General features: G+C 37.8%; 1 protein-coding gene across 7 annotated transcripts in view; it reads left to right on the plus strand.

Moving 5' to 3' along the window:
• C2CD6 (C2 calcium dependent domain containing 6) overlaps positions 1–19,704 on the plus strand; it is a 109,801-nt gene continuing 90,097 nt past the window's right edge. For 4 of the 7 annotated variants that reach the window (XM_082691186.1, XM_082691187.1, XM_082691191.1 and 1 more), the window contains exons 1-3: positions 14–294; positions 13,481–13,567; positions 17,119–17,170. In XM_082691186.1, coding sequence (XP_082547312.1) covers positions 46–294; positions 13,481–13,567; positions 17,119–17,170 — 388 coding nt within the window. In that variant the 5' untranslated portion in view covers positions 14–45. Of the gene's footprint in view, positions 295–12,235; positions 12,278–13,478; positions 13,568–17,118; positions 17,171–19,704 lie in introns of those variants that run through there. The other 3 variants (XM_082691189.1, XM_082691190.1, XM_082691192.1) reach the window with 3 other exon arrangements.

Here is a 19,704-nt window from a genome sequence, read left to right on the forward strand (position 1 = left end):
GCAGGCTGGCAGTTAAGCGCAGACCGGTCCGCAGAGGATGGAGGGATGGAGTCGCCCCAAGAGTTGCGCAGAGGTTCCAACGCAGCTGATAACCGTGGCGGGCGCGTCCATTCCCTGTACACAGCCCCTATACTTCAGAGGAGTCCTCCTGCCAACCTGGAAAATATGCACAGCAGAACGTCGGGATTTTCTGCGGTTCGTTACACCCAGGACCAAAACAAGACCGTGAATGGTCTGGACCAAAACGTGCCCAAGGACCAGAACAAGGAGGGCGCTGGGTACCGGCTGCTCAATGTGAGTGGGGCCCGGCCGGCGGCGTCTGTCCCCTCCCTGGCCACCTCGAGGGCTGGGCAAGGATCCAGGGATCAGTGCGTGGGAGAGAAGGAGACCTGCCCTAAGTTGGAAGGTGTTCATAGCTGAGGAAGCGCTTAGTTGTGGGAGCTTGAAGATTATTTAACTTGTCAAAGCCTTGTTTTATTAACTTAAAATAAGACAATAATTTAGATAATAATTATGACAGTCTGCCTTACTTATAGGGTCGTCCGAAGATCTGAGGGAGATAATGATGTAAAGTGCTTAACAATGCAAAGCGCAGAGTAAAGAATTGTCAGCTGTTGTCATGACCATCATTAAGAATTCATTTATATGGTTATAATTCATTTATATGGTTAAAGGGCTAAACTCCAGAAACTTCAGTTACCTTGTCTTCAAATCCTAAGGCTCTTACAGATGAACTTGTAGGAGCAAATCTGTGTCATGTCTGAAAGTGAATTGTTGGTCTTCTGTTAATAATTAGGAAGATTAATTTATATTTGAAATGTGTGAGACGCTTGAGTTTACCATATAGTGGTACAGGCAGAGGATGGAGGAAATGGAAAAGGAGAATCACAATGAAACTCACCTTTTCAAAGCGTTAGAAGATGATTAGGAAATTTTACAGTCTCTCTTGGTCTTAAGTTATTAAAAGAATAGTACAGTTAAAAGTATCAGGAACAAATGGTACACAAAAAGATGATGTCTTTTGTAAAATCAAGGAGTTGAATAATTTGATCTCTAAAGTACCCTCCTAATTCCAGAAACCTAGAATACTCTTGGGGCATTGTTAAGATAAATTGAGAGCATATTAGGATTTAGCTATAATAGTAGGAAAAATTTGTAAAGGTTGTGTAAGAGGGGTGTGCTTGGAAGTTTACGCCATAGAAGATGTTTGTTGTACGTCGTTTTAAGGAATATGTACTTTATTTTGTAAAATGGTGATTTCCACTGCCTTTTTGAGTAATAGGATTCCTTTTTATTGCAAAAAAAAAAAAAAAAAAGGGAAAGTTCCTCACAGAAGAATAACTGGCTTTTTATTGACTGGGAAAATCTTTAATGATGAAAACCTACTGACTGGGAAAATCTTTAATGACAAAAACCTACTGACTGGGAAAATCTTTAATGACGAAAACCTACTGTGCAGCATTGTTTTTAATTTGCTGATAGGTACAACACCAGCTACATACAGTCAAAACAGAGTTGTGCACCTATATGCAGGGTACAGTGTTTACCCAAGTTTAGTTTCCCATCTGCGAAGAGTGATAGTTTGACTTCTTCTTTGCCGATTTGGATGCCTTTAATTTCCTTTTGTTGTCTGATTGCTGAGGCTAGGACCTCTAGTATTATGTTGAATAGCAGTGGTGATAATGGACATCCCTGCCGTGTTCCTGACCTTAGCGGAAAAGCTTTCAGTTTTTCTCCATTGAGAATGATATTTGCGGTGGGTTTTTCATAGATGGCTTTGATGATATTGAGGTATGTGCCCTCTATCCCTACACTTTGAAGAGTTTTGATCAGGAAGGGATGCTGTACTTTGTCAAATGCTTTTTCAGCATCTATTGAGAGTATCATATGGTTCCTGTTCTTTCTTTTATTGATGTGTTGTATCACACTGACTGATTTGCGGATGTTGAACCAACCTTGCAGCCCTGGAATAAATCCCACTTGGTCGTGGTGAATAATCCTTTTAATGTGCTGTTGAATCCTATTGGCTAGTATTTTGTTGAGTATTTTCGCATCTGTGTTCATCAAGGATATTGGTCTATAGCTCTCTTTTTTGGTGGGATCTTTGTCTGGTTTTGGGATCAAGGTGATGCTGGCCTCATAAAATGAGTTTGGAAGTTTTCCTTCCATTTCTATTTTTTGGAACAGTTTCAGGAGAATAGGAATTAGTTCTTCTTTAAATGTTTGGTAGAATTTCCCTGGGAAGCCGTCTGGCCCTGGGCTTTTGTTTGTTTGGAGATTTTTAATGACTGTTTCAATCTCCTTACTGGTTATGGGTCTGTTCAGGCTTTCTATTTCTTCCTGGTTCAGTTTTGGTAGTTTATATGTTTCTAGGAATGCATCCATTTCTTCCAGATTGTCAAATTTATTGCCGTAGAGTTGCTCATAGTATGTTCTTATAATAGTTTGTATTTCTTTGGTGTTAGTTGTGATCTCTCCTCTTTCATTCATGATTTTATTTATTTGGGTCCTTTCTCTTTTCTTTTTGATAAGTCGGGGCAGGGGTTTATCAATTTTATTAATTCTTTCAAAGAACCAGCTCCTACTTTCGTTGATTTGTTCTATTGTTTTTTTGGTTTCTATTTCATTGATTTCTGCTCTGATCTTTATGATTTCCCTTCTCCTGTTGGGCTTAGGGTTTCCTTCTTGTTCTTTCTCCAGCTCCTTTAGGTGTAGGGTTAGGTCGTGTACCTGAGACCTTTCTTGTTTCTTGAGAAAGGCTTGTACCGCTATATATTTTCCTCTCAGGACTGCCTTTGTTGTGTCCCACAGATTTTGAACCGTTGTATTTTCATTATCATTTGTTTCCATGATTTTTTTCAATTCTTCTTTAAATTCCCGGTTGACCCATTCATTCTTTAGAAGGATGCTGTTTAGTCTCCATGTATTTGGGTTCTTTTCAAACTTCCTTTTGTGGTTGAGTTCTAGCTTTAGAGCATTGTGGTCTGAAAATATGCAGGGAATGATCCCAATCTTTTGATACCGGTTGAGTCCTGATTTAGGACCGAGGATGTGATCTATTCTGGAGAATGTTCCATGTGCACTAGAGAAGAATGCGTATTCTGTTGCTTTGGGATGAAATGTTCTGAATATATCTGTGATGTCCATCTGGTCCAGTGTGTCGTTTAAGGCCTTTATTTCCTTGCTGATCTTTTGCTTGGATGATCTGTCCATTTCAGTGAGGGGAGTGTTAAAGTCCCCTACTATTATTGTATTATTGTTGATGTGTTTCTTTGATTTTGTTATTAATTGGTTTATATAGTTGGCTGCTCCCACGTTGGGGGCATAGATATTTAAAATTGTTAAATCTTCTTGTTGGACAGACCCTTTGAGTATGATATAGTGTCCTTACTCATCTCTTATTATAGTTTTTGGCTTAAAATCTAATTGATCTGATATAAGGATTGCCACCCCTGCTTTCTTCTGATGTCCATTAGCATGGTAAATTCTTTTCCACCCCCTCACTTTAAATCTGGAGGTGTCTTCGGGCTTAATATGAGTTTCTTGGAGGCAACATATAGATGGGTTTTGTTTTTTTATCCATTCTGATAGCCTTTGTCTTTTGACAGGGGCATTTAGCCCATTAACATTCAGGGTAACTATTGAGAGATATGAATTTAGGGCCATTGTATTGCCTGTAAGGTGACTGTTACTGTATATGGTCTCTGTTCCTTTCTGATCTACCACTTGTAGGCTCTCTCTTTGCTTAGAGGACCCCTTTCAATATTTCCTGTAGAGCTGGTTTGGTGTTTGCAAATTCTTTCAGTTTTTATTTGTCCTGGAAGCTTTTAATCTCTCCTTCTATTTTCAATGATAGCCTTGCTGGATATAGTATTCTTGGCTGCATGTTTTTCTCATTTAGTGCTCTGAAAATATGCCAGCTCTTTCTGGCCTGCCAGGTCTCTGTGGATAAGTCAGCTGCCCATCTAATATTTTTACCATTGTATGTTACAGACTTATTTTCCCAGGCTGCTTTCAGGATTTTCTCTTTGTCACTGAGACTTGTAATTTTACTATTAGGTGATGGGGTGTGGGCCTATTCTTATTGATTTGAGGGGCGTTCTCTGAACCTCCTGAATTTTGATGCTCGTTCCCTTTGCCATATTGCGGAAATTCTCCCCAATAATTCTCTCCTGTATACCTTCTGCTCCCCTCTCTCTTTCTTCTTCTTCTGGAATCCCAATTATTCTAATGTTGTTTCGTCTTATGGTGTCACTTATCTCTCAAATTCTCCCCTCGTGGTCCAGTAGCTGTTTGTCCCTCTTTTGCTCAGCTTCTTTATTCTCTGTCATTTGGTCTTCTATATCACTAATTCTTTCTTCTGCCTCATTTATCCTAGCAGTGAGAGCCTCCATTTTTGATTGTACCTCATTAATAGCTTTTTTGATTTCAACTTGGTTAGATTTTAGTTCTTTTATTTCTCCAGAAAGGGCTTTTATATCTCTCGAGAGGGTTTCTCTCATATCTTCCATGCCTTTTTCGAGCCCGGCTAGAACCTTGAGAATTGTCATTCTGAACTCTAGATCTGACATATTACCAATGTCTGTATTGATTAGGTCCCTAGCCTTCGGTACTGTCTCTTGTTCTTTTTTTTTGTGTTGAATTTTTCTGTCTTGTCATTTTGTCCAGATAAGAGTATATGAAGGGGAAGTAAAATACTAAAAGGGTGGCAACAACCCCAGGAAAATATGCTTTAACCAAATTAGAAGAGATCCAAAATTGTGAGGGGGGAGAAAGGGGATAAAAAGAGGTTCAAAAAGGAAGAAAGAAAGAAAAAGAAAAAAAGAAAAAAGAAAAAAAAAGAATTTAAAAAAAAGAAAACACCTAAGAAAAATATAAAAAAGAAAAAATATATATATTAGATAAACTAGTAAAAAAATCATTAAAAAAGAAAAAGGTAACAGTTAAAAAATTTTTTTTTACCCGAAGGCGAGAAAAAAAAAAACAAAAAATGAAAAAGAAAAAAATTAAATTAAGTGCAAGACTAAAAAAAATCACAGGGAAAAAGCCATGAGTTCCGTGCTTGGCTTTCTCCTCCTCTGGAATTCTGCTGCTCTCCTTGGTTGAAACCGCACTCCTTGGTAGGTGAACTACCTTCTGCTCCCCTCTCTCTTTCTTCTTCTTCTGGAATCCCAATTATTCTAATGTTGTTTCGTCTTATGGTGTCACTTATCTCTCAAATTCTCCCCTCGTGGTCCAGTAGCTGTTTGTCCCTCTTTTGCTCAGCTTCTTTATTCTCTGTCATTTGGTCTTCTATATCACTAATTCTTTCTTCTGCCTCATTTATCCTAGCAGTGAGAGCCTCCATTTTTGATTGTACCTCATTAATAGCTTTTTTGATTTCAACTTGGTTAGATTTTAGTTCTTTTATTTCTCCAGAAAGGGCTTTTATATCTCTCGAGAGGGTTTCTCTCATATCTTCCATGCCTTTTTCGAGCCCGGCTAGAATGACAATTCTCAATTGTCAATCTCGGCTGGATTTCTGGTTGATCTTCTCGGGGAGGGGCCTGTTGTAGTGATTCTCAAGTGTCTGCCCCAGGCGGAGTTATACCGCCCTTACCCGGGGCCGGGCTGAGTAATCCGCTCGGGTTTGCTTTCAGGAGCTTTTGTTCCCTGAGCGCTTTCCGTAGAGTTCCGGAGGACGGGAATACAAATGGCGGCCTCCTGGTCTCCGGCCCGGAGGAGCCGAGAGCCCGGGGCCCCACTCCTCAGTGCGCCCTCAGAGAACAGCGCCCAGTTACTCCCGTCTGCCTGACCTCCGGCCGCGCTCCGAGCTCACCGACCTGCGACCGGTTCAAGGTAACCCCGAGCTGCGAGCTTACTGTCGGTTCTGTCTCTGTAGCCGGCTTTCCTGTTCCAATACCCGCAAGCTCTGCGACACTCAGACACCCCCGATTCTTCTGTGACCCTGCGGGACCTGAGGCCACACTGACCCCGCGTGGGCTTTGCCCCGGGTAGCCTCTGGAGCGATGTCCCTCAGCGGAACAGACTTTTAAAAGTCCTGATTTTGTGCGCGGTTGCTCCGCCGCTTGCCGGGAGCCGGCCCCTCCCCCCGGGGTGTATCCTCCTGTCGCTTTGGATTCACTTCTCCGCCGGTCCTACCTTTCAGAAAGTGGTTGTTTTTCTGTTTCCAGAATTGCTGTTCTTCTTCTCTTCGATCTGCTGATGGATTTTCAGGTGTTTGCAATCTTCAGACAAGCTATCTAGCTGATCTCCGGCTAGCTGAAGTAGTCTTAGCCTGCTACTTCTCTGCCATCTTGACTCCTCCCCCCTCCTCTAGTAACTTTTTTTATACCTTTCTCTCCTATTCTTTTGGGACTCCTATGTTTGTTCACTTCATGTTGTCCAAGAGATCTCTTAATCTGTTGTCAGTTTTTTTTAAAAAGTTCTGTTTTCTTTTTACTGTTCAGCTTTTGTGCTTTCCATTACCTTTTCTTCCAGATCACTGATACATTCTAATCTATTGTCAACTCCCTCTAGTATGTTTTTCATTTCATTTATGGTAATTTTAACTCTGATTGGTTCTTTTCAATATTTTCTATCTCTGTATTGAGAGACTACTGAGTTCCCTCTTTGTTCCACTCCAGTGAATAAGTTTACAATCATTACTTAAATTCTTTAGCAGGCATACTGCTTATCTTTGTTTCATTTAGGTTTTTTTTCCTGAAGTTTTTCCCTATTCTTTCTTTTGAAGTATATTTTTCTGTCTCCCAATTTTGCTTGACTTTCTGTGTTTGTTTGAAGGATTAGGCAGAAAGACAACTTCTCCTAAACCTGAAGGAGTGTTTATGTGTATGGTATCCTCTGTGTAGACTGTGTGTACTTGGTGCCTGTTGCTGGCTGGCTGGAGCTGTGGCAGCAGATGCAAGTTACTGGTTGAAATGGTGGCTTTTTATGGGAAGAAGAAGGAGGAGGAGGAGGAGAGAATGGAAGGGAAGTAGGGGAGGAGAGGAGGGGAGACGAGGAGAGGAGGAAGGGAAAATAAAGCCTCCAAAGAATTAAAAAACAAGGCAAATTTTAAAAATTTAAAAACTTAGAAAACTTAAAAATATAATTTTTAAATAAAATTTATACATGTAGCTTATTTTCTGTGCCCCAGCACCACAGAGGCTGGTGTAGTATTATAGACTCTAGGTTCACTGAGCTTATGAGCTCACTGTGAGCCAGATCCTGTTCTGGTCTGGGCTTCTAAGGTGGAAGGGGAGAGAGCATTTCCAGTTCCTTGGCCTATTTAAACCCTGTTTTTGTTTGTTTGTTTGTGTTGTTGTTTTTATTTCCATGCCCCAGTGCATTAGGGGCTGGTGTGGTCTTGTGGATCCTGGGCTTGCTTAGCTTGCAAGCTTGCTGTGATAACTGAATCTCCCCATTATCGTGTCTGAACACTGTTCTGGTCATGTGTCTGATAGCCATTTGTATGTCTTCATTGGAGAAGTGTGTGTTCATATCTTCTGCCCATTTTTTGATATGATTGTCTGTTTTGTGTGTGTTGAGTTTGAGGAGTTCTTTATAGATCCTGGATATCAACCTTTTGTCTGTACTGTCATTTGCAAATATCTTCTCCCATTCCATGGGTTGCCTCTTTGTTTTCTTGACTGTTTCCTTTGCTGTGCAGAAGCTTTTGATTTTGATGAAGTCCCAAAAGTTTATTTTCACTTTTGTTTCCTTTGCCTTTGGAGACATATCTTGAAAGAAGTTGCTGTGGCTGATATCGAAGAGATTACTGCCTATGTTCTCCTCTAGGATTCTGATGGATTCCTGTCTCACGTTGAGGTCTTTTATCCATTTTGAGTTTATCTTTGTGTACGGTGTAAGAGAATGGTTCTATCATTTTGTGGTGTTAACTTTTTTTCCCCTGGATGACTAATAAGGGTGAGTTCCTTTCCAAATGTTTACTAGTCATTACATATCCTCTTTTGTGAGGTACCTATTGAAGTTTCTTTCTCATTTTTCTCTTGAACTCTTGACCTTTTTCTTATTAATTTGTATAATTTTATATATATATATATATATATATATATATATATATTCTAGTTTTATATATATATATATTCTAGTTGTGGGCTCTTTGTCACTTATGCCATACATATGTTGTAAATATTTTCTTCCAAATATGTATGACATCTTTTGATAAGCAGAAGTTATTAAATTTAAGGGAGTTTACTGTATAAAACTTTTTCCTTATGGTTATTGCTTATTGATCTTTGTGTTCTGTTTTGGAAATCTACTCCAACCTCATGGAAATATTTTACCATGTATTATCTTGTTATTTTTTTTTCCTTTGACACTGAGATCAACAATTCACCTGTAACTGATTTTTGTGTATATGGTGTGAGTTTATAAGTCATGTTTTCTTTTCTTTTTTCTCTCTCTCACCTTTTTCCTCTTCTTCTTCTTTTTATTTTTTTATTGGCATGGTAATTTTCACTTGACCTACCTTAGAGTGTTTTTTCTCTACTATTCTGCATTACCAACTTTGTCACAGGTGCAGTGCCTGTGTTGGGGCCTATTTCTAGACTCTAATCAGTTTCTTTGGTGTATTTATCTATGCTTTTGCTAATGTCTTCAGACAGCAAAAATGTTAAGAAAAAATGTTCTTATTTCTTCAATTTTTAAATACTTCATTTTGTTTTTCTTCTTCAAGATGATCTCAGCTATTCTTGGTTTTTCCATTTCCATATTAATTTTTGGAAAATCTCATCAATTCCAGTAAGAAAACTTTTTGGGACTTTCATTTTGGTTGCATTGAATTTATAGTGCAATTTGAGGAGCTGAATTATTTAAAGTTGACTCTTGAACAACATGAGGGTCAGGGACACTAACCTCCATGCAGTTTAAAATCCATGCATAACTTTTGATTCCCTCCAAAATTTGGAACTAATGTTTACTGTTCACTGGAAGCTTTACTGATGTCATAGCTGATTAACACATATTTTGTATGCTGTATGTATTATATACTATATTCTTACACTAAAGTAAAGAAAATGTTAAGAAAATCACAAGGAAATGAAAATACATTTATATTACTATAAATATATTTATTGGGAAAAAGTCACATATAAGTGAACCCACACAGTTCAAATTCATGTTATTTGATAGCTGTCTGTATGTGTGTATGTGTATATAATGAAGCAATAATATTTACATATATAACTACAAAAGTACAATATAAACATGTATATAATAGTATTTATATATTTCCATGTAAGTATATATACTTACTATACCTAAGTATGTGTATCTCAGTATAATTCACATATATATGTTATATGTGTATTATATAAATATAATAATGTAATTAAACTATGGCTCTCTTCTTTATCCTTTTACACTTACTTATACTGGAATCTTACCTCCTGCTCCTCTTTTGCTCCAGGGTTGTGGCCATTAGTATTTGCTAAAAAGTGGACTAACAAATGAGAAATTAATATCAGTTTTATCTCAGGATTTCTGGTAACGAGTCTAAACTGGAAACTATTGTGGAAGTCCTACCTCCATCTCAGAATGAAGGCAGCATGTTCTGAAATGGGGAAGGTAACCTGCTTCATTCTAAGCAGACTGGGCCTAGGTGGGATATGCATGGGAACTGGCAGCTTACAGCCTCCAGAAAGGCAGATTGAGGAAAGTGAGACATATGATAGGCCTTTAGCTATGACTCCCTAGAAGTAGTCTCCAAAAATTGCTTTGATTGCACTGTCTTATCAGTAAAAAACATATGAACATCTGTCACCAATGTTTGTGTATTTATTTATACATTACTTAAATGTACTTTAATTTGCTATATAAATTCTACAATATACAAAAAATTAAAAATGATAAGCATTATTTCAAAAAAATGATTTCCATGTTGTTCTTAGTGGTACAGAGTTCAATAAGCACTACTATTTTTGAAAAGTGTGATTTAATATTTGTGATGTAGTAATTTGAAGGTCTCATTCTAAGGCAAATTTATTACTTCGGCATATGGTTTTTAATGCCATTGTATTTGAAAAAGATACTTTCCGTATTTGAAATTTCAAATGGAAGAGGTGCACCCTGGTTGCACTTATTAGTAAAACCGCATTTCTCATTTTTCATTTCTACTCTACTTTGCAAAGTTTTTAGTCAGATTTTATCCGTAAGATTTCATTTTTTCTAAGTAATTAGTTCTGGCAAACTAATTGGAAGGTGTTGCATATTTTTATATTTGAAAGGAAAAATGGTCTCCTAATCTGCCGAAACCTTTCCTTTGTGAGATTTTTAAACAGATGAGGAAATGGTTTCTAAGTTGTTAAAGTGTGATACTCCAAGCTTGTAGGTGATCATAGCACATTTGCACACACAGAAAATAACATTGGATGAAAATATTTCTAGTAGTTTTCACAAAATATTCTTATCTTAATATGAGTTCATTTCAAAAAAGTTATTTTCACACTCATTAAAATGTCATTACTTTACTCTGAAAAGACAGATTAAGAAATATCGATTTTAGCTGGAGGGGATTATACTAAGTGAAGTAAGTCAAGCAGAGAAAGACAGTGATCTTATGGTTTCAGTCATATGTATAACATAAGCAATAGCACGGAGGACCATAGGGAAAAGGAGGGAAAACTGAAGGGGGAGAACTCAGAGAGGGAATTGAACTGTAAGAGACTCTGGACTCTGGAAAACAAATGGAGGGTTTCAGAGGGGAGGGGGTGGGGGCAGGGATAACAGGGTGATGGGTACTAAGGAGGGCACGTATTATGATAAGCACGGGGTGTTATACCTAACTTATGAATCACCCAACACTACATCAGAAACTAATGGTGTGCTATATACAGTGGCCAACTGAACATAATAAAAAGATAGTTTCAGGGGTGCCTGGGTGGCTCAGTGGGTTAAGCCTCTGCCTTCGGCTAGGGTCATGGTCTCTGGGTCCTGGGATCGAGCCCCGCGTCGGGCTCTCTGCTGTGGGGAGCCTGCTTCCTTCTCTCTCTCTGCCTGTCTCTGCCTACTTGTGATCTCTGTCTGTCAAATAAATTAAAAAAAAAAAAAAGATAGTTTCATAGTAGCCAAAAATAAAAGAAATATTCATTTTTAAATATTTGTTAGTTTACATACTACTGATAGTTATTTGTTATCCCAGAAAATGTTAGCAAATTTAGAACACTTGTCTTTTTATAAGAGCAAAGTACATAGTATATCTTTGTTTGCCAACTTTTAAAAAAAATATTTTGCCAGGAAATTTTTTATGCTCAGTCCTCATCTATTTGTAAAGCACACTGAATATCTGCTTAAGGTAGTTACCCACCTAACTAGCAAATGCACTACCCTGAACTCATGAAGGTGTGGTGTGACCTCTTTGAGTATAAAACTCACACTTTTCATCAGAATTTGTCTACGCTTATAGATGTATGTGCTCACTTTCCTATTTGTTAGAGAAAATTGTTAAATTCTGACATTTACTTCCACTATCTAGAGGATAATCCCTGGGCCCTGTTGTGAGTGTCCTTGTTTCAGACAGAACCACAGAGGATGAAAAAAGAGTCATCGCTCCTGAGTTAGGCGGGGAAAAGAAGATTTAAAAAATATCATTTAGAGTTAATAATTCCCGGTACTTTGTTTGCAGAATGAATGGGGATATCTGAACAATCAAATACATTATTCTTTTTCCCATGTAGGAAATCTGGGTTGGATAAAAAAAAAAGTAAAGATAAAAGTCTCTTTTTCAGTCATCGTTTATCTGATAGAGAAACGATAATTTTTTTTTCACCTCTCTGTTTTCAACACCAGACTGAATTTCTCAAGGGCAAGAACACTTCAGGGTGGAGCCATTACAGTGCCCAGCATACAGCTGTGCCGGCACATAGTAAATGTTCATTAAAGTCAGTGAGGTTTCTTTTAGGACTAAGGAAGTAGGAATATACTGGAAAAGCTAAGCGTGTAGGCTAGTGGGTTTCCAAATAAAACTGGAATGGAGGAGAGTAGGTACAAAAGGTCATTAGGGGAAGAAGTGCAGAACAACGTAAGTGAATATATCTACTTTTAATTAAAGGACGTGCCATGAGGTATTTTTATTTGGAGTGGGGCCAAAAGTGACAGAGATGAAAGGCTTAGTGGAATTAAGTGAAGTAAAAATTCTCTGCGGGTTCAGGAGAAATTCTAGGTGGTCTAAGTAGGCCTTATGAGACTGGTCTTTAGAACTTTTGTTCAAGATTCTAACAGAATTTTGGCAAAGAGTTGTTTTGCTCTTGTTGCCGCTGAAGAGAACTCTGCCCAGGTAAGGAAAGGCAAGTAAAAAGGTAGTGACCTGAGGCTGGGGCTGGTATTTTGCCGCAAAGCTAAGGAGAAATCAAGCACGTATGTTCCAAAAGATTTTCCCCCAATTATTTTGTATTTGTTAAAATGCACATTCAAAGTAGACTTCATAATAAGGTTATCATAACATTAGAAAGCAGGAGGGTCCACACTGAATTCACATATAATATACCACAGTTTGGTGTTTTTGTGACAATACAGTAATTGTCACTCAGTTACCTTAAACTACGAATTATACAAATATATAAAAATATGTATAAGACCCATCAAGCCAATAAGATGCAGCAGCACTAGCAAAATGACCCACCATATATACAATTTTTTCAGTAAGCTACAGTGTTTGTTATATACTTGGAAGCAAAAATTTTTAACATAATTGAGGATTTATTATATATGTCAACAATAGGAACAGTTGATTCTTGCAAAGACACAAAACAACAGATTCCTGGGAAGTTAACGTTTATAAGTCAGGCCATGTTGATCCAAGTTAGCAAAGGTTGGGGTTAAATTCTTCTTTTCAAGCTAGATTTGCCATCGGTGTTTTCCATATTCCCCTCAACTCTCCATACTAAAGTGTCTTGTAATTTTTAAAAGCTAGCCATCGTATGTGGTGACCAGAGCCCTTAAAAACAAAGTTAAAGACCAGCTCACAAATATCTGTTAGTGAATTGACTCTGGGAGAAAGGACACAACTCAAAACCAAAAGCCATTTGTCCATTGCTCCATTCCCTTTTACCTACTGTTCCAAAGTATTAAGTTGCAGTTCCTTCCAAGGCTAATCAACTGAACGAATATTGGAATAACTTGCAAGCAGGATCACTGCCATCTGTGTGATATAGTTTTTAGTCCACGCCAGGTTAAGATTAAAATGTGGTAATGGTGGTCATTTTTAGTTAGCAAGCAGAGCTCATTATTCATGGTACTATGCCTTCTCTCCTCTCTCATGATTCCCTGAATCATTTTATATTTAATTGTTTACATTTTGTTTCTCTGTTAACTTATTGATAAACTAATTGAGGGTAGGGATGATATTTCTACTCATACTAATATCCTACTGCCTAGAATAATACCTGTTACTTAGTGGATACTCGTATTTGTTGAAATGAGCTTTTATCTATTTCTTCTTTGCCTTCTAAAGTCTAATGTTAATTTATTTACATCGTAGATGCTGAGAATAACTCTTAAAGGGTCTGAAGTTAAAGAACCGGAAATAACACCTGAAGTTCCGACTTTGGTACCATTTGGGGACGTGGTATGTGAAACTTGCCTCCACAAACTTGTACAAGTTATTTCTTATTTTATGTGAAGACTAGTTATTATTTATTATTTGATAATCAAAAAGTATATATAGAAAATGGTTCTCTCTGATAACATTTGTGAATTGTTCATTTTTTCATCAAGTTAGAAAAGCATTCTGTAATCACTGAAATTAAAGAAGACATTTTGATTCACAGGGGAAAAAATTGTTTCTATATAGGGGTTCCCAAAGTCTCACTACATCAGAATCATCTGGGATACATTTTAAAATCACTGATTCTCAGTCCCCACCTAAGATCTGCTAACTTGGAATCTGGGCATGGGGACCAAGATTCAGTATTTTTATTGTGCTGGTCCAGTGACTATATTTATTGTCAGATTTTGGAGGCTTTGAGCTATGATTTAAAAATTGACCTCACATCTTTCCTTCAAGTTCCAGGTACAAAAGCAGACATACTCATGAATCAGACACATACACCCAAACGCACAGGTAGGACCAACTGAGAACTAGGCTGAGAACCAGAAAAATCTCTGTTTTTCTTTTGGGTGCTACGGAGTATGGGACACGAGGCTCTGTGTACATTGAGAACTATTAAATGTTGTGGTATTCTTTTACAGTTATCTTTCTTCCTGAGCATCATTAGAACAGTTAATGGGTATGAAGGGAGAGAGTTTCCCGTGGCCTTCTACTCTAGATGCTATCATATACTATACATTTTCTTGATTAAAAAATATATGATGAATTTAACACCATGATTTTTTGGGGGAAAAGTAAAACTGTATCCATGCATATGTTTTGTTTTTACAAAACAAGCACAGTGCACATTTATCCACATAATTATATAGTGATGTATGAAACATCACGGTCAAAGTCACTGTTTGAGGGACGCCTGGGTGGCTCAGTTAGTTAAGCAGCTGCCTTTGGCTCAGGTCATGATCCCAGCGTCTTGGGATCGAGTCCCACATCGGGCTCCTTGCTCCGCAGGGAGCCTGCTTCTCCCTCTGCCTCTGCCTTCCACTCTGTCTGCCTGTGCTCGCTCTCACTCTCTCTCTCTCTGACAAATAAGTAAATAAAATCTTAAAAAAAAAAAAAAGCCACTGTTTGAATCTAAAATTAGAAAAAGATTTCAGGACACCTGGGTGGCTCAGTCGGTTAAGCCACTGCCTTCGGCTCAGGTCATGATCCCAGGGTCCTGGAATCGAGTCCCACATCAGGCTCTGTTCAGTGGGGAGCCTGCTTCTCTCTCTGCCTCTGCCTGCCACTCTGCCTGCTTGTGTGTGCTCCTTCTCTCTCTCTCTGATAAATAAATAAATAAATAAATAAATAAATAAATAAATAAATAAATAATCTTTTAAAAAAAGAAAAAGAAATAACTTGAAATCACTTTTGGCCGTAAGCTATTATGCATGCCGCTGTGTTGACAGACTGATCTCCGTCACCAGTGCTCCTGAGTGAGGCACCTTCCTTCCTTCAGAACTGATTCTTTGATTTCATTCACACTTCCCGACTTCGTAGTTTATATTTTCCTTAGTTGAATTACATATCGCTAGACATTAACAACCTTCTTTTAAAAGTCAGCTGGAAGTTTTTGACAGGCGTTTGGCATGTGATAGCTCCACTCAGTGTACGATTTGTCACACGACTTTCTGAAAGTTCTGTGATTCGTTCTGAGGTATTTGGCAAGGCTTGTGTGTCTGCGATGACACTACATCACAACCCACTGTTCCTCTTTCTGCTAGTCAGAGCCCTTTTCCAGAAAACGTGTGAAAAATCCTGTCTTCAAATTGGCTGCTGAAAGTGCTTTTGCAAACACCTTTCTAGTTGTTTTCCTATTGTACGTGCATGTTGGGGGTTGGTGACACGGTTATAGCTTTGGGCCACAGATGGGGCTCAGAGTCTGTGGCAACATTTTTCCCCCATAGCCTGGGAATGGTCATCATTATCTTTTTAAGTGTTAAATATTTTTCTGTATTTGAAAAACCTTGAGAGACTCTTAACTCTAGGAAACAAACTAAGGGTTGCTGGAGGGGAGGTGGGGGGGAGATGGGGTAACTGAGTGATGGGCGTTAAGGAGGGTACGTGATGGGATGAGCACTGGGTGTTAAATGCCACTGTTGAGTCACTGAACTCTACCTCTGAAACTAATGATGTGCTCACTATATGTTGGCTAATTGAGTTTAAATGAGAATATATTTGAATAGAAATATTTCTTTTTTATTTTATATGGATCTATGATATTAAAGTATAAAGAGCTGCTGAAATATAAGGAAAGTTGGGGTAGTTGCCCAAGGCACAGAATGTTAATGTGTAACATTATGCAATATAACCTTGTAGTTATACTTCCGTGTTTTACCCTCCTCACATATAATTCCAGGTTTAAGAAATAATGATTCGTGGGATCACCTATGACAGGACCATTTAAAATCCTGCCTAGATCATGTAATATGCATTACACGCATTTGCATTTGAAAACTTGGAAACTTCCCTTTAACATAACATTTCATATCAAAGTTTCTGTAAGAAGTAGACCACAGTACTTTCTTCTTAGGATTTCATCATTCACATGCCATAGTCTTTTAATTAAATACTGGATGCTGATTTCTTTCTTTCTTTCTTTCTTTTTAAGATTCTATTTATTTGACAGAGAGAGACAAAGAGAGAGAGAGGGAACACAAGCAGGGGGAGTGGGAGAGGGAGAAGCAGGCCTCCTGCCAAGCAGGGAGCCCAATGAGGGGCTGGATCCCAGGACCCTGAGACCATGACCTGAGCTAAAGGCAGACGCTTAATGACGGAGTGACCCAGGACCTCTGGATGCTAATTTCTTTTTCTGTATTATTTTAAAACCAAATCTTTAAAATTATTTACTTACATTTAAAAATACTATTGGGCCATTTATTTTGCTTCACAGTGTTTAATATAATATTGCTGTTGTTTTTACTTGGTTTTTAAGACCAAACATGGCTAAATATATTTGGGTGATAATGCAAATCAGTATTCAGATATTCCTGTATTCATTTTTTATTTGATTTTATGCTTAAACAGGAGCTATAATTTTCTTTATCATTTGGAAATACTTTTACAAGAGAGAATGAATATTTCGCAGTTCTTGGGACATTGTATTGGATGAATGATTGTTAAATGAATAGAGTGGTTTTAGGATACTGGATAAAAAAGACATGAATGAAGGCATATTTTTTATTATTATATGCAGGATGCTACACTTTGTCAATGCTCACCTACTATAAAATAACAGTGATTCAAAGAGTGATGGTTGGATTTAAGTTAATAATGCTTTTTTTTTTTTTTTTGCTTTGTATTCTTATTCATTTTAGTTTTACTTTGAATAAATCCTGCCTATTTTTCTTCTGTATTTCTTTTTTCTGGTGTTTTCCCTCAAGGAGATATTTCTAATGGGAAACACTATTTTTAAGAAAAGAATTAGCAAAGTGGAGCTTTTAAAAATATATAGTTTGGTATAGAATAAAATGCAAGGAAAGTTAACTTTTAAAAACTCATTGGCTGTGTTTTTACTTTGATTATTTTAGGTTGGCTGCATTGCTATTCATATAAAGAACTGCAGACATTTCACGCCTAAGAGTATCCTTTCTTTTGATTTAAGAGTCGGACCGTGATCATATACGTCTGTTTCAGTTACATATTGCTGCCTTACAGAACACTGCAAGACTTAGTGGCTTAAACCCTGCACCATTTTATTATCAATCACTGTGTGTATTCACTTCTCCCCATGATCACAGCAGGCTCTGCGGTCGCCCTGCAGTTCAAACAGGCTAGAACATCGAAAATGGCTCATTTACATACCTGGTGTTTCAGGGACAGTGGCTGGAAGACCAGACTTAGCTGGGAAGCTGAAATGGTTAGACCTTTCTCTCTTGCCATAGAGTCCCAAGGTCTTCTCTTTCCGTAGTATTTTTTTTTTTCTGCACTAATTTTGATCTTTTTAAAAATAATATTACATTAGAATAAAAAATTATATTATTTATTTTGATTACTGAAGTTTTGGAGCCCCTTCAATTTTGGACCGTGGCTGGTGCCTCTCTCATCCTGTCCTAGTCCTAGCCCTGATCATGTCCAGTGCATATTAAAGTAGTTACAAGACCAGACCAGATTCAAGAGCAGAGGAAAATAAACTCCATTTTTTGATTGTGCAAAGTGACAGAAATTTTTCACCCATATGGTGAAAAACCTCAATCACCATATAAGTTAAAGGAAAAATATATATCTTACAAAAAAAGGAAAAATACGTATCTTAGATGATAATATTATTTCTTTTTTTTTTACTCAGATTGCTTCAATGTATTTTTTTATTAATTAATTTATTTTTTATTTATTTTCAGCATAACAGTATTCATTATTTTTGCACCACACCCAGTGCTCCATGCAATCCGTGCCCTCTATAATACCCACCACCTGGTACCCCGACCTCCCACCCCCGCCACTTCAGACCCCTCAGATTGTTTTTCAGAGTCCATAGTCTCTCATGGTTCACCTCCCCTTCCAATTTCCCCCAACTCCCTTCTCCTCTCTAACTCCCCTTGTCCTCCATGCTATTTGTTATGCTCCACAAATAAGTGAAACCATATGATAATTGACTCTCTCTGCTTGACTTATTTCACTCAGCATAATCTCTTCCAGTACCGTCCATGTTGCTACAAAAGTTGGGTATTCGTCCTTTCTGATGGAGGCATAATACTCCATAGTGTATATGGACATATTAATTATTTCTAAGTAATAATTGTGCTACCTTAGACATTGTTTGAAGGATTTATTTATCTTGATGCCTTTAAATAAACTGATTGCTTATTATCATGGAATTAAACCAGTCTCATTATGAAGATTTGGTGTTTCTTTTTTATATAAAGTGAATTGTTTTTTTTTTGTTTGTTTGTTTTTAATTTTTTTTTTTAAAGATTTTATTTATTTATTTGACAGAGAGAAATCACAAGTAGATGGAGAGGCAGGCAGAGAGAGAGAGGGAAGCAGGCTCTCTGCTGAGCAGAGAGCCCGATGGGGGACTCAATCCCAGGACTCTGAGATCATGACCTGAGCCGAAGGCAGCGGCTTAACCCACTGAGCCACCCAGGCGCCTGTAAAGTGAATTGTTTTTTTAAAAGATTTTATTTATTTTTGCGAGAGAGAGAGATTGAGAGAGAAAGGACATGAGTTGGGGGTTGGGGCAGAGGAAGAAGCAGACTCACACTGAGCAGGGAGCCCGGTGCAGGACTCGATCCCAGGACACTGGGATCATGACCTGAACCAAAGGCAAATGCTTAACCAACTGAGCCACCCAGGTGCCCCATAAAGTAAATTCTTGAAGAGAATTCTACATAAAGAGATTTTTGAAGATAATTAGTTAAATCATAAAAACAAAATTGTTTTAATTCATGGAGTGCTATGAAAGATAAAAATATAGTAAACTGAAGTATATAGTGACATGAATAAGAGAATAGAAAACTACTTGGAGGAGGTTGTGCTGAGTGAAATAAGTCAAGCAGAGAAAGTCAATTATCATATGGTTTTACTTGTGGAGCATAATGAATAACATGGAGGACATTCAGAGAAGGAAAGGGAAAGTCAAGTGGGGATATCAGCAGGGGAGACGAACCACGAGAGACTATGGACTCTGAGAGACAAACTGAGGGTTTTAGAGGGGAGGGGGTTGGAGGGATGAGTGGTGATGGGTATTTAAGAGGGCACAGACTGCATGGAGCACTGGGTATTATACGTAAACAATGAATCTTGGAACACTGCATCAAAAACTAAGGATGTTATTGTATGGTGACTAACACAATTTAAAAAAAGAAATTTCCATGCTACACACACACACAAAAGAAAACTGCTTTAAATTTTGTCTTAATGTTAAAAATAAGTGACTTTTGAATTTTTGCATTTCTGAATAATTATGCTTAGAAAAGTTTTTAACTATATATTGCAAATGTTTAGTCACCTTAAAAATAATATATAGCGGGGCTCCTGGGTGGCTCAGTTGTTAAGCATATGACTCTTGATTTTTTTTTTTTTTTTAAAGATTTTATTTATTTATTTGACAGAGAGAAATTACAAGTACACTGAGAGGCAGGCAGAGAGAGAGAGAAGGAAGCAGGCTCCCTGCT

Source organism: Mustela nivalis (assembly GCF_964662115.1).
Source record: "Mustela nivalis genome assembly, chromosome: 11".
In the NCBI taxonomy this organism is placed as follows: Eukaryota; Metazoa; Chordata; class Mammalia; order Carnivora; family Mustelidae; genus Mustela; species Mustela nivalis.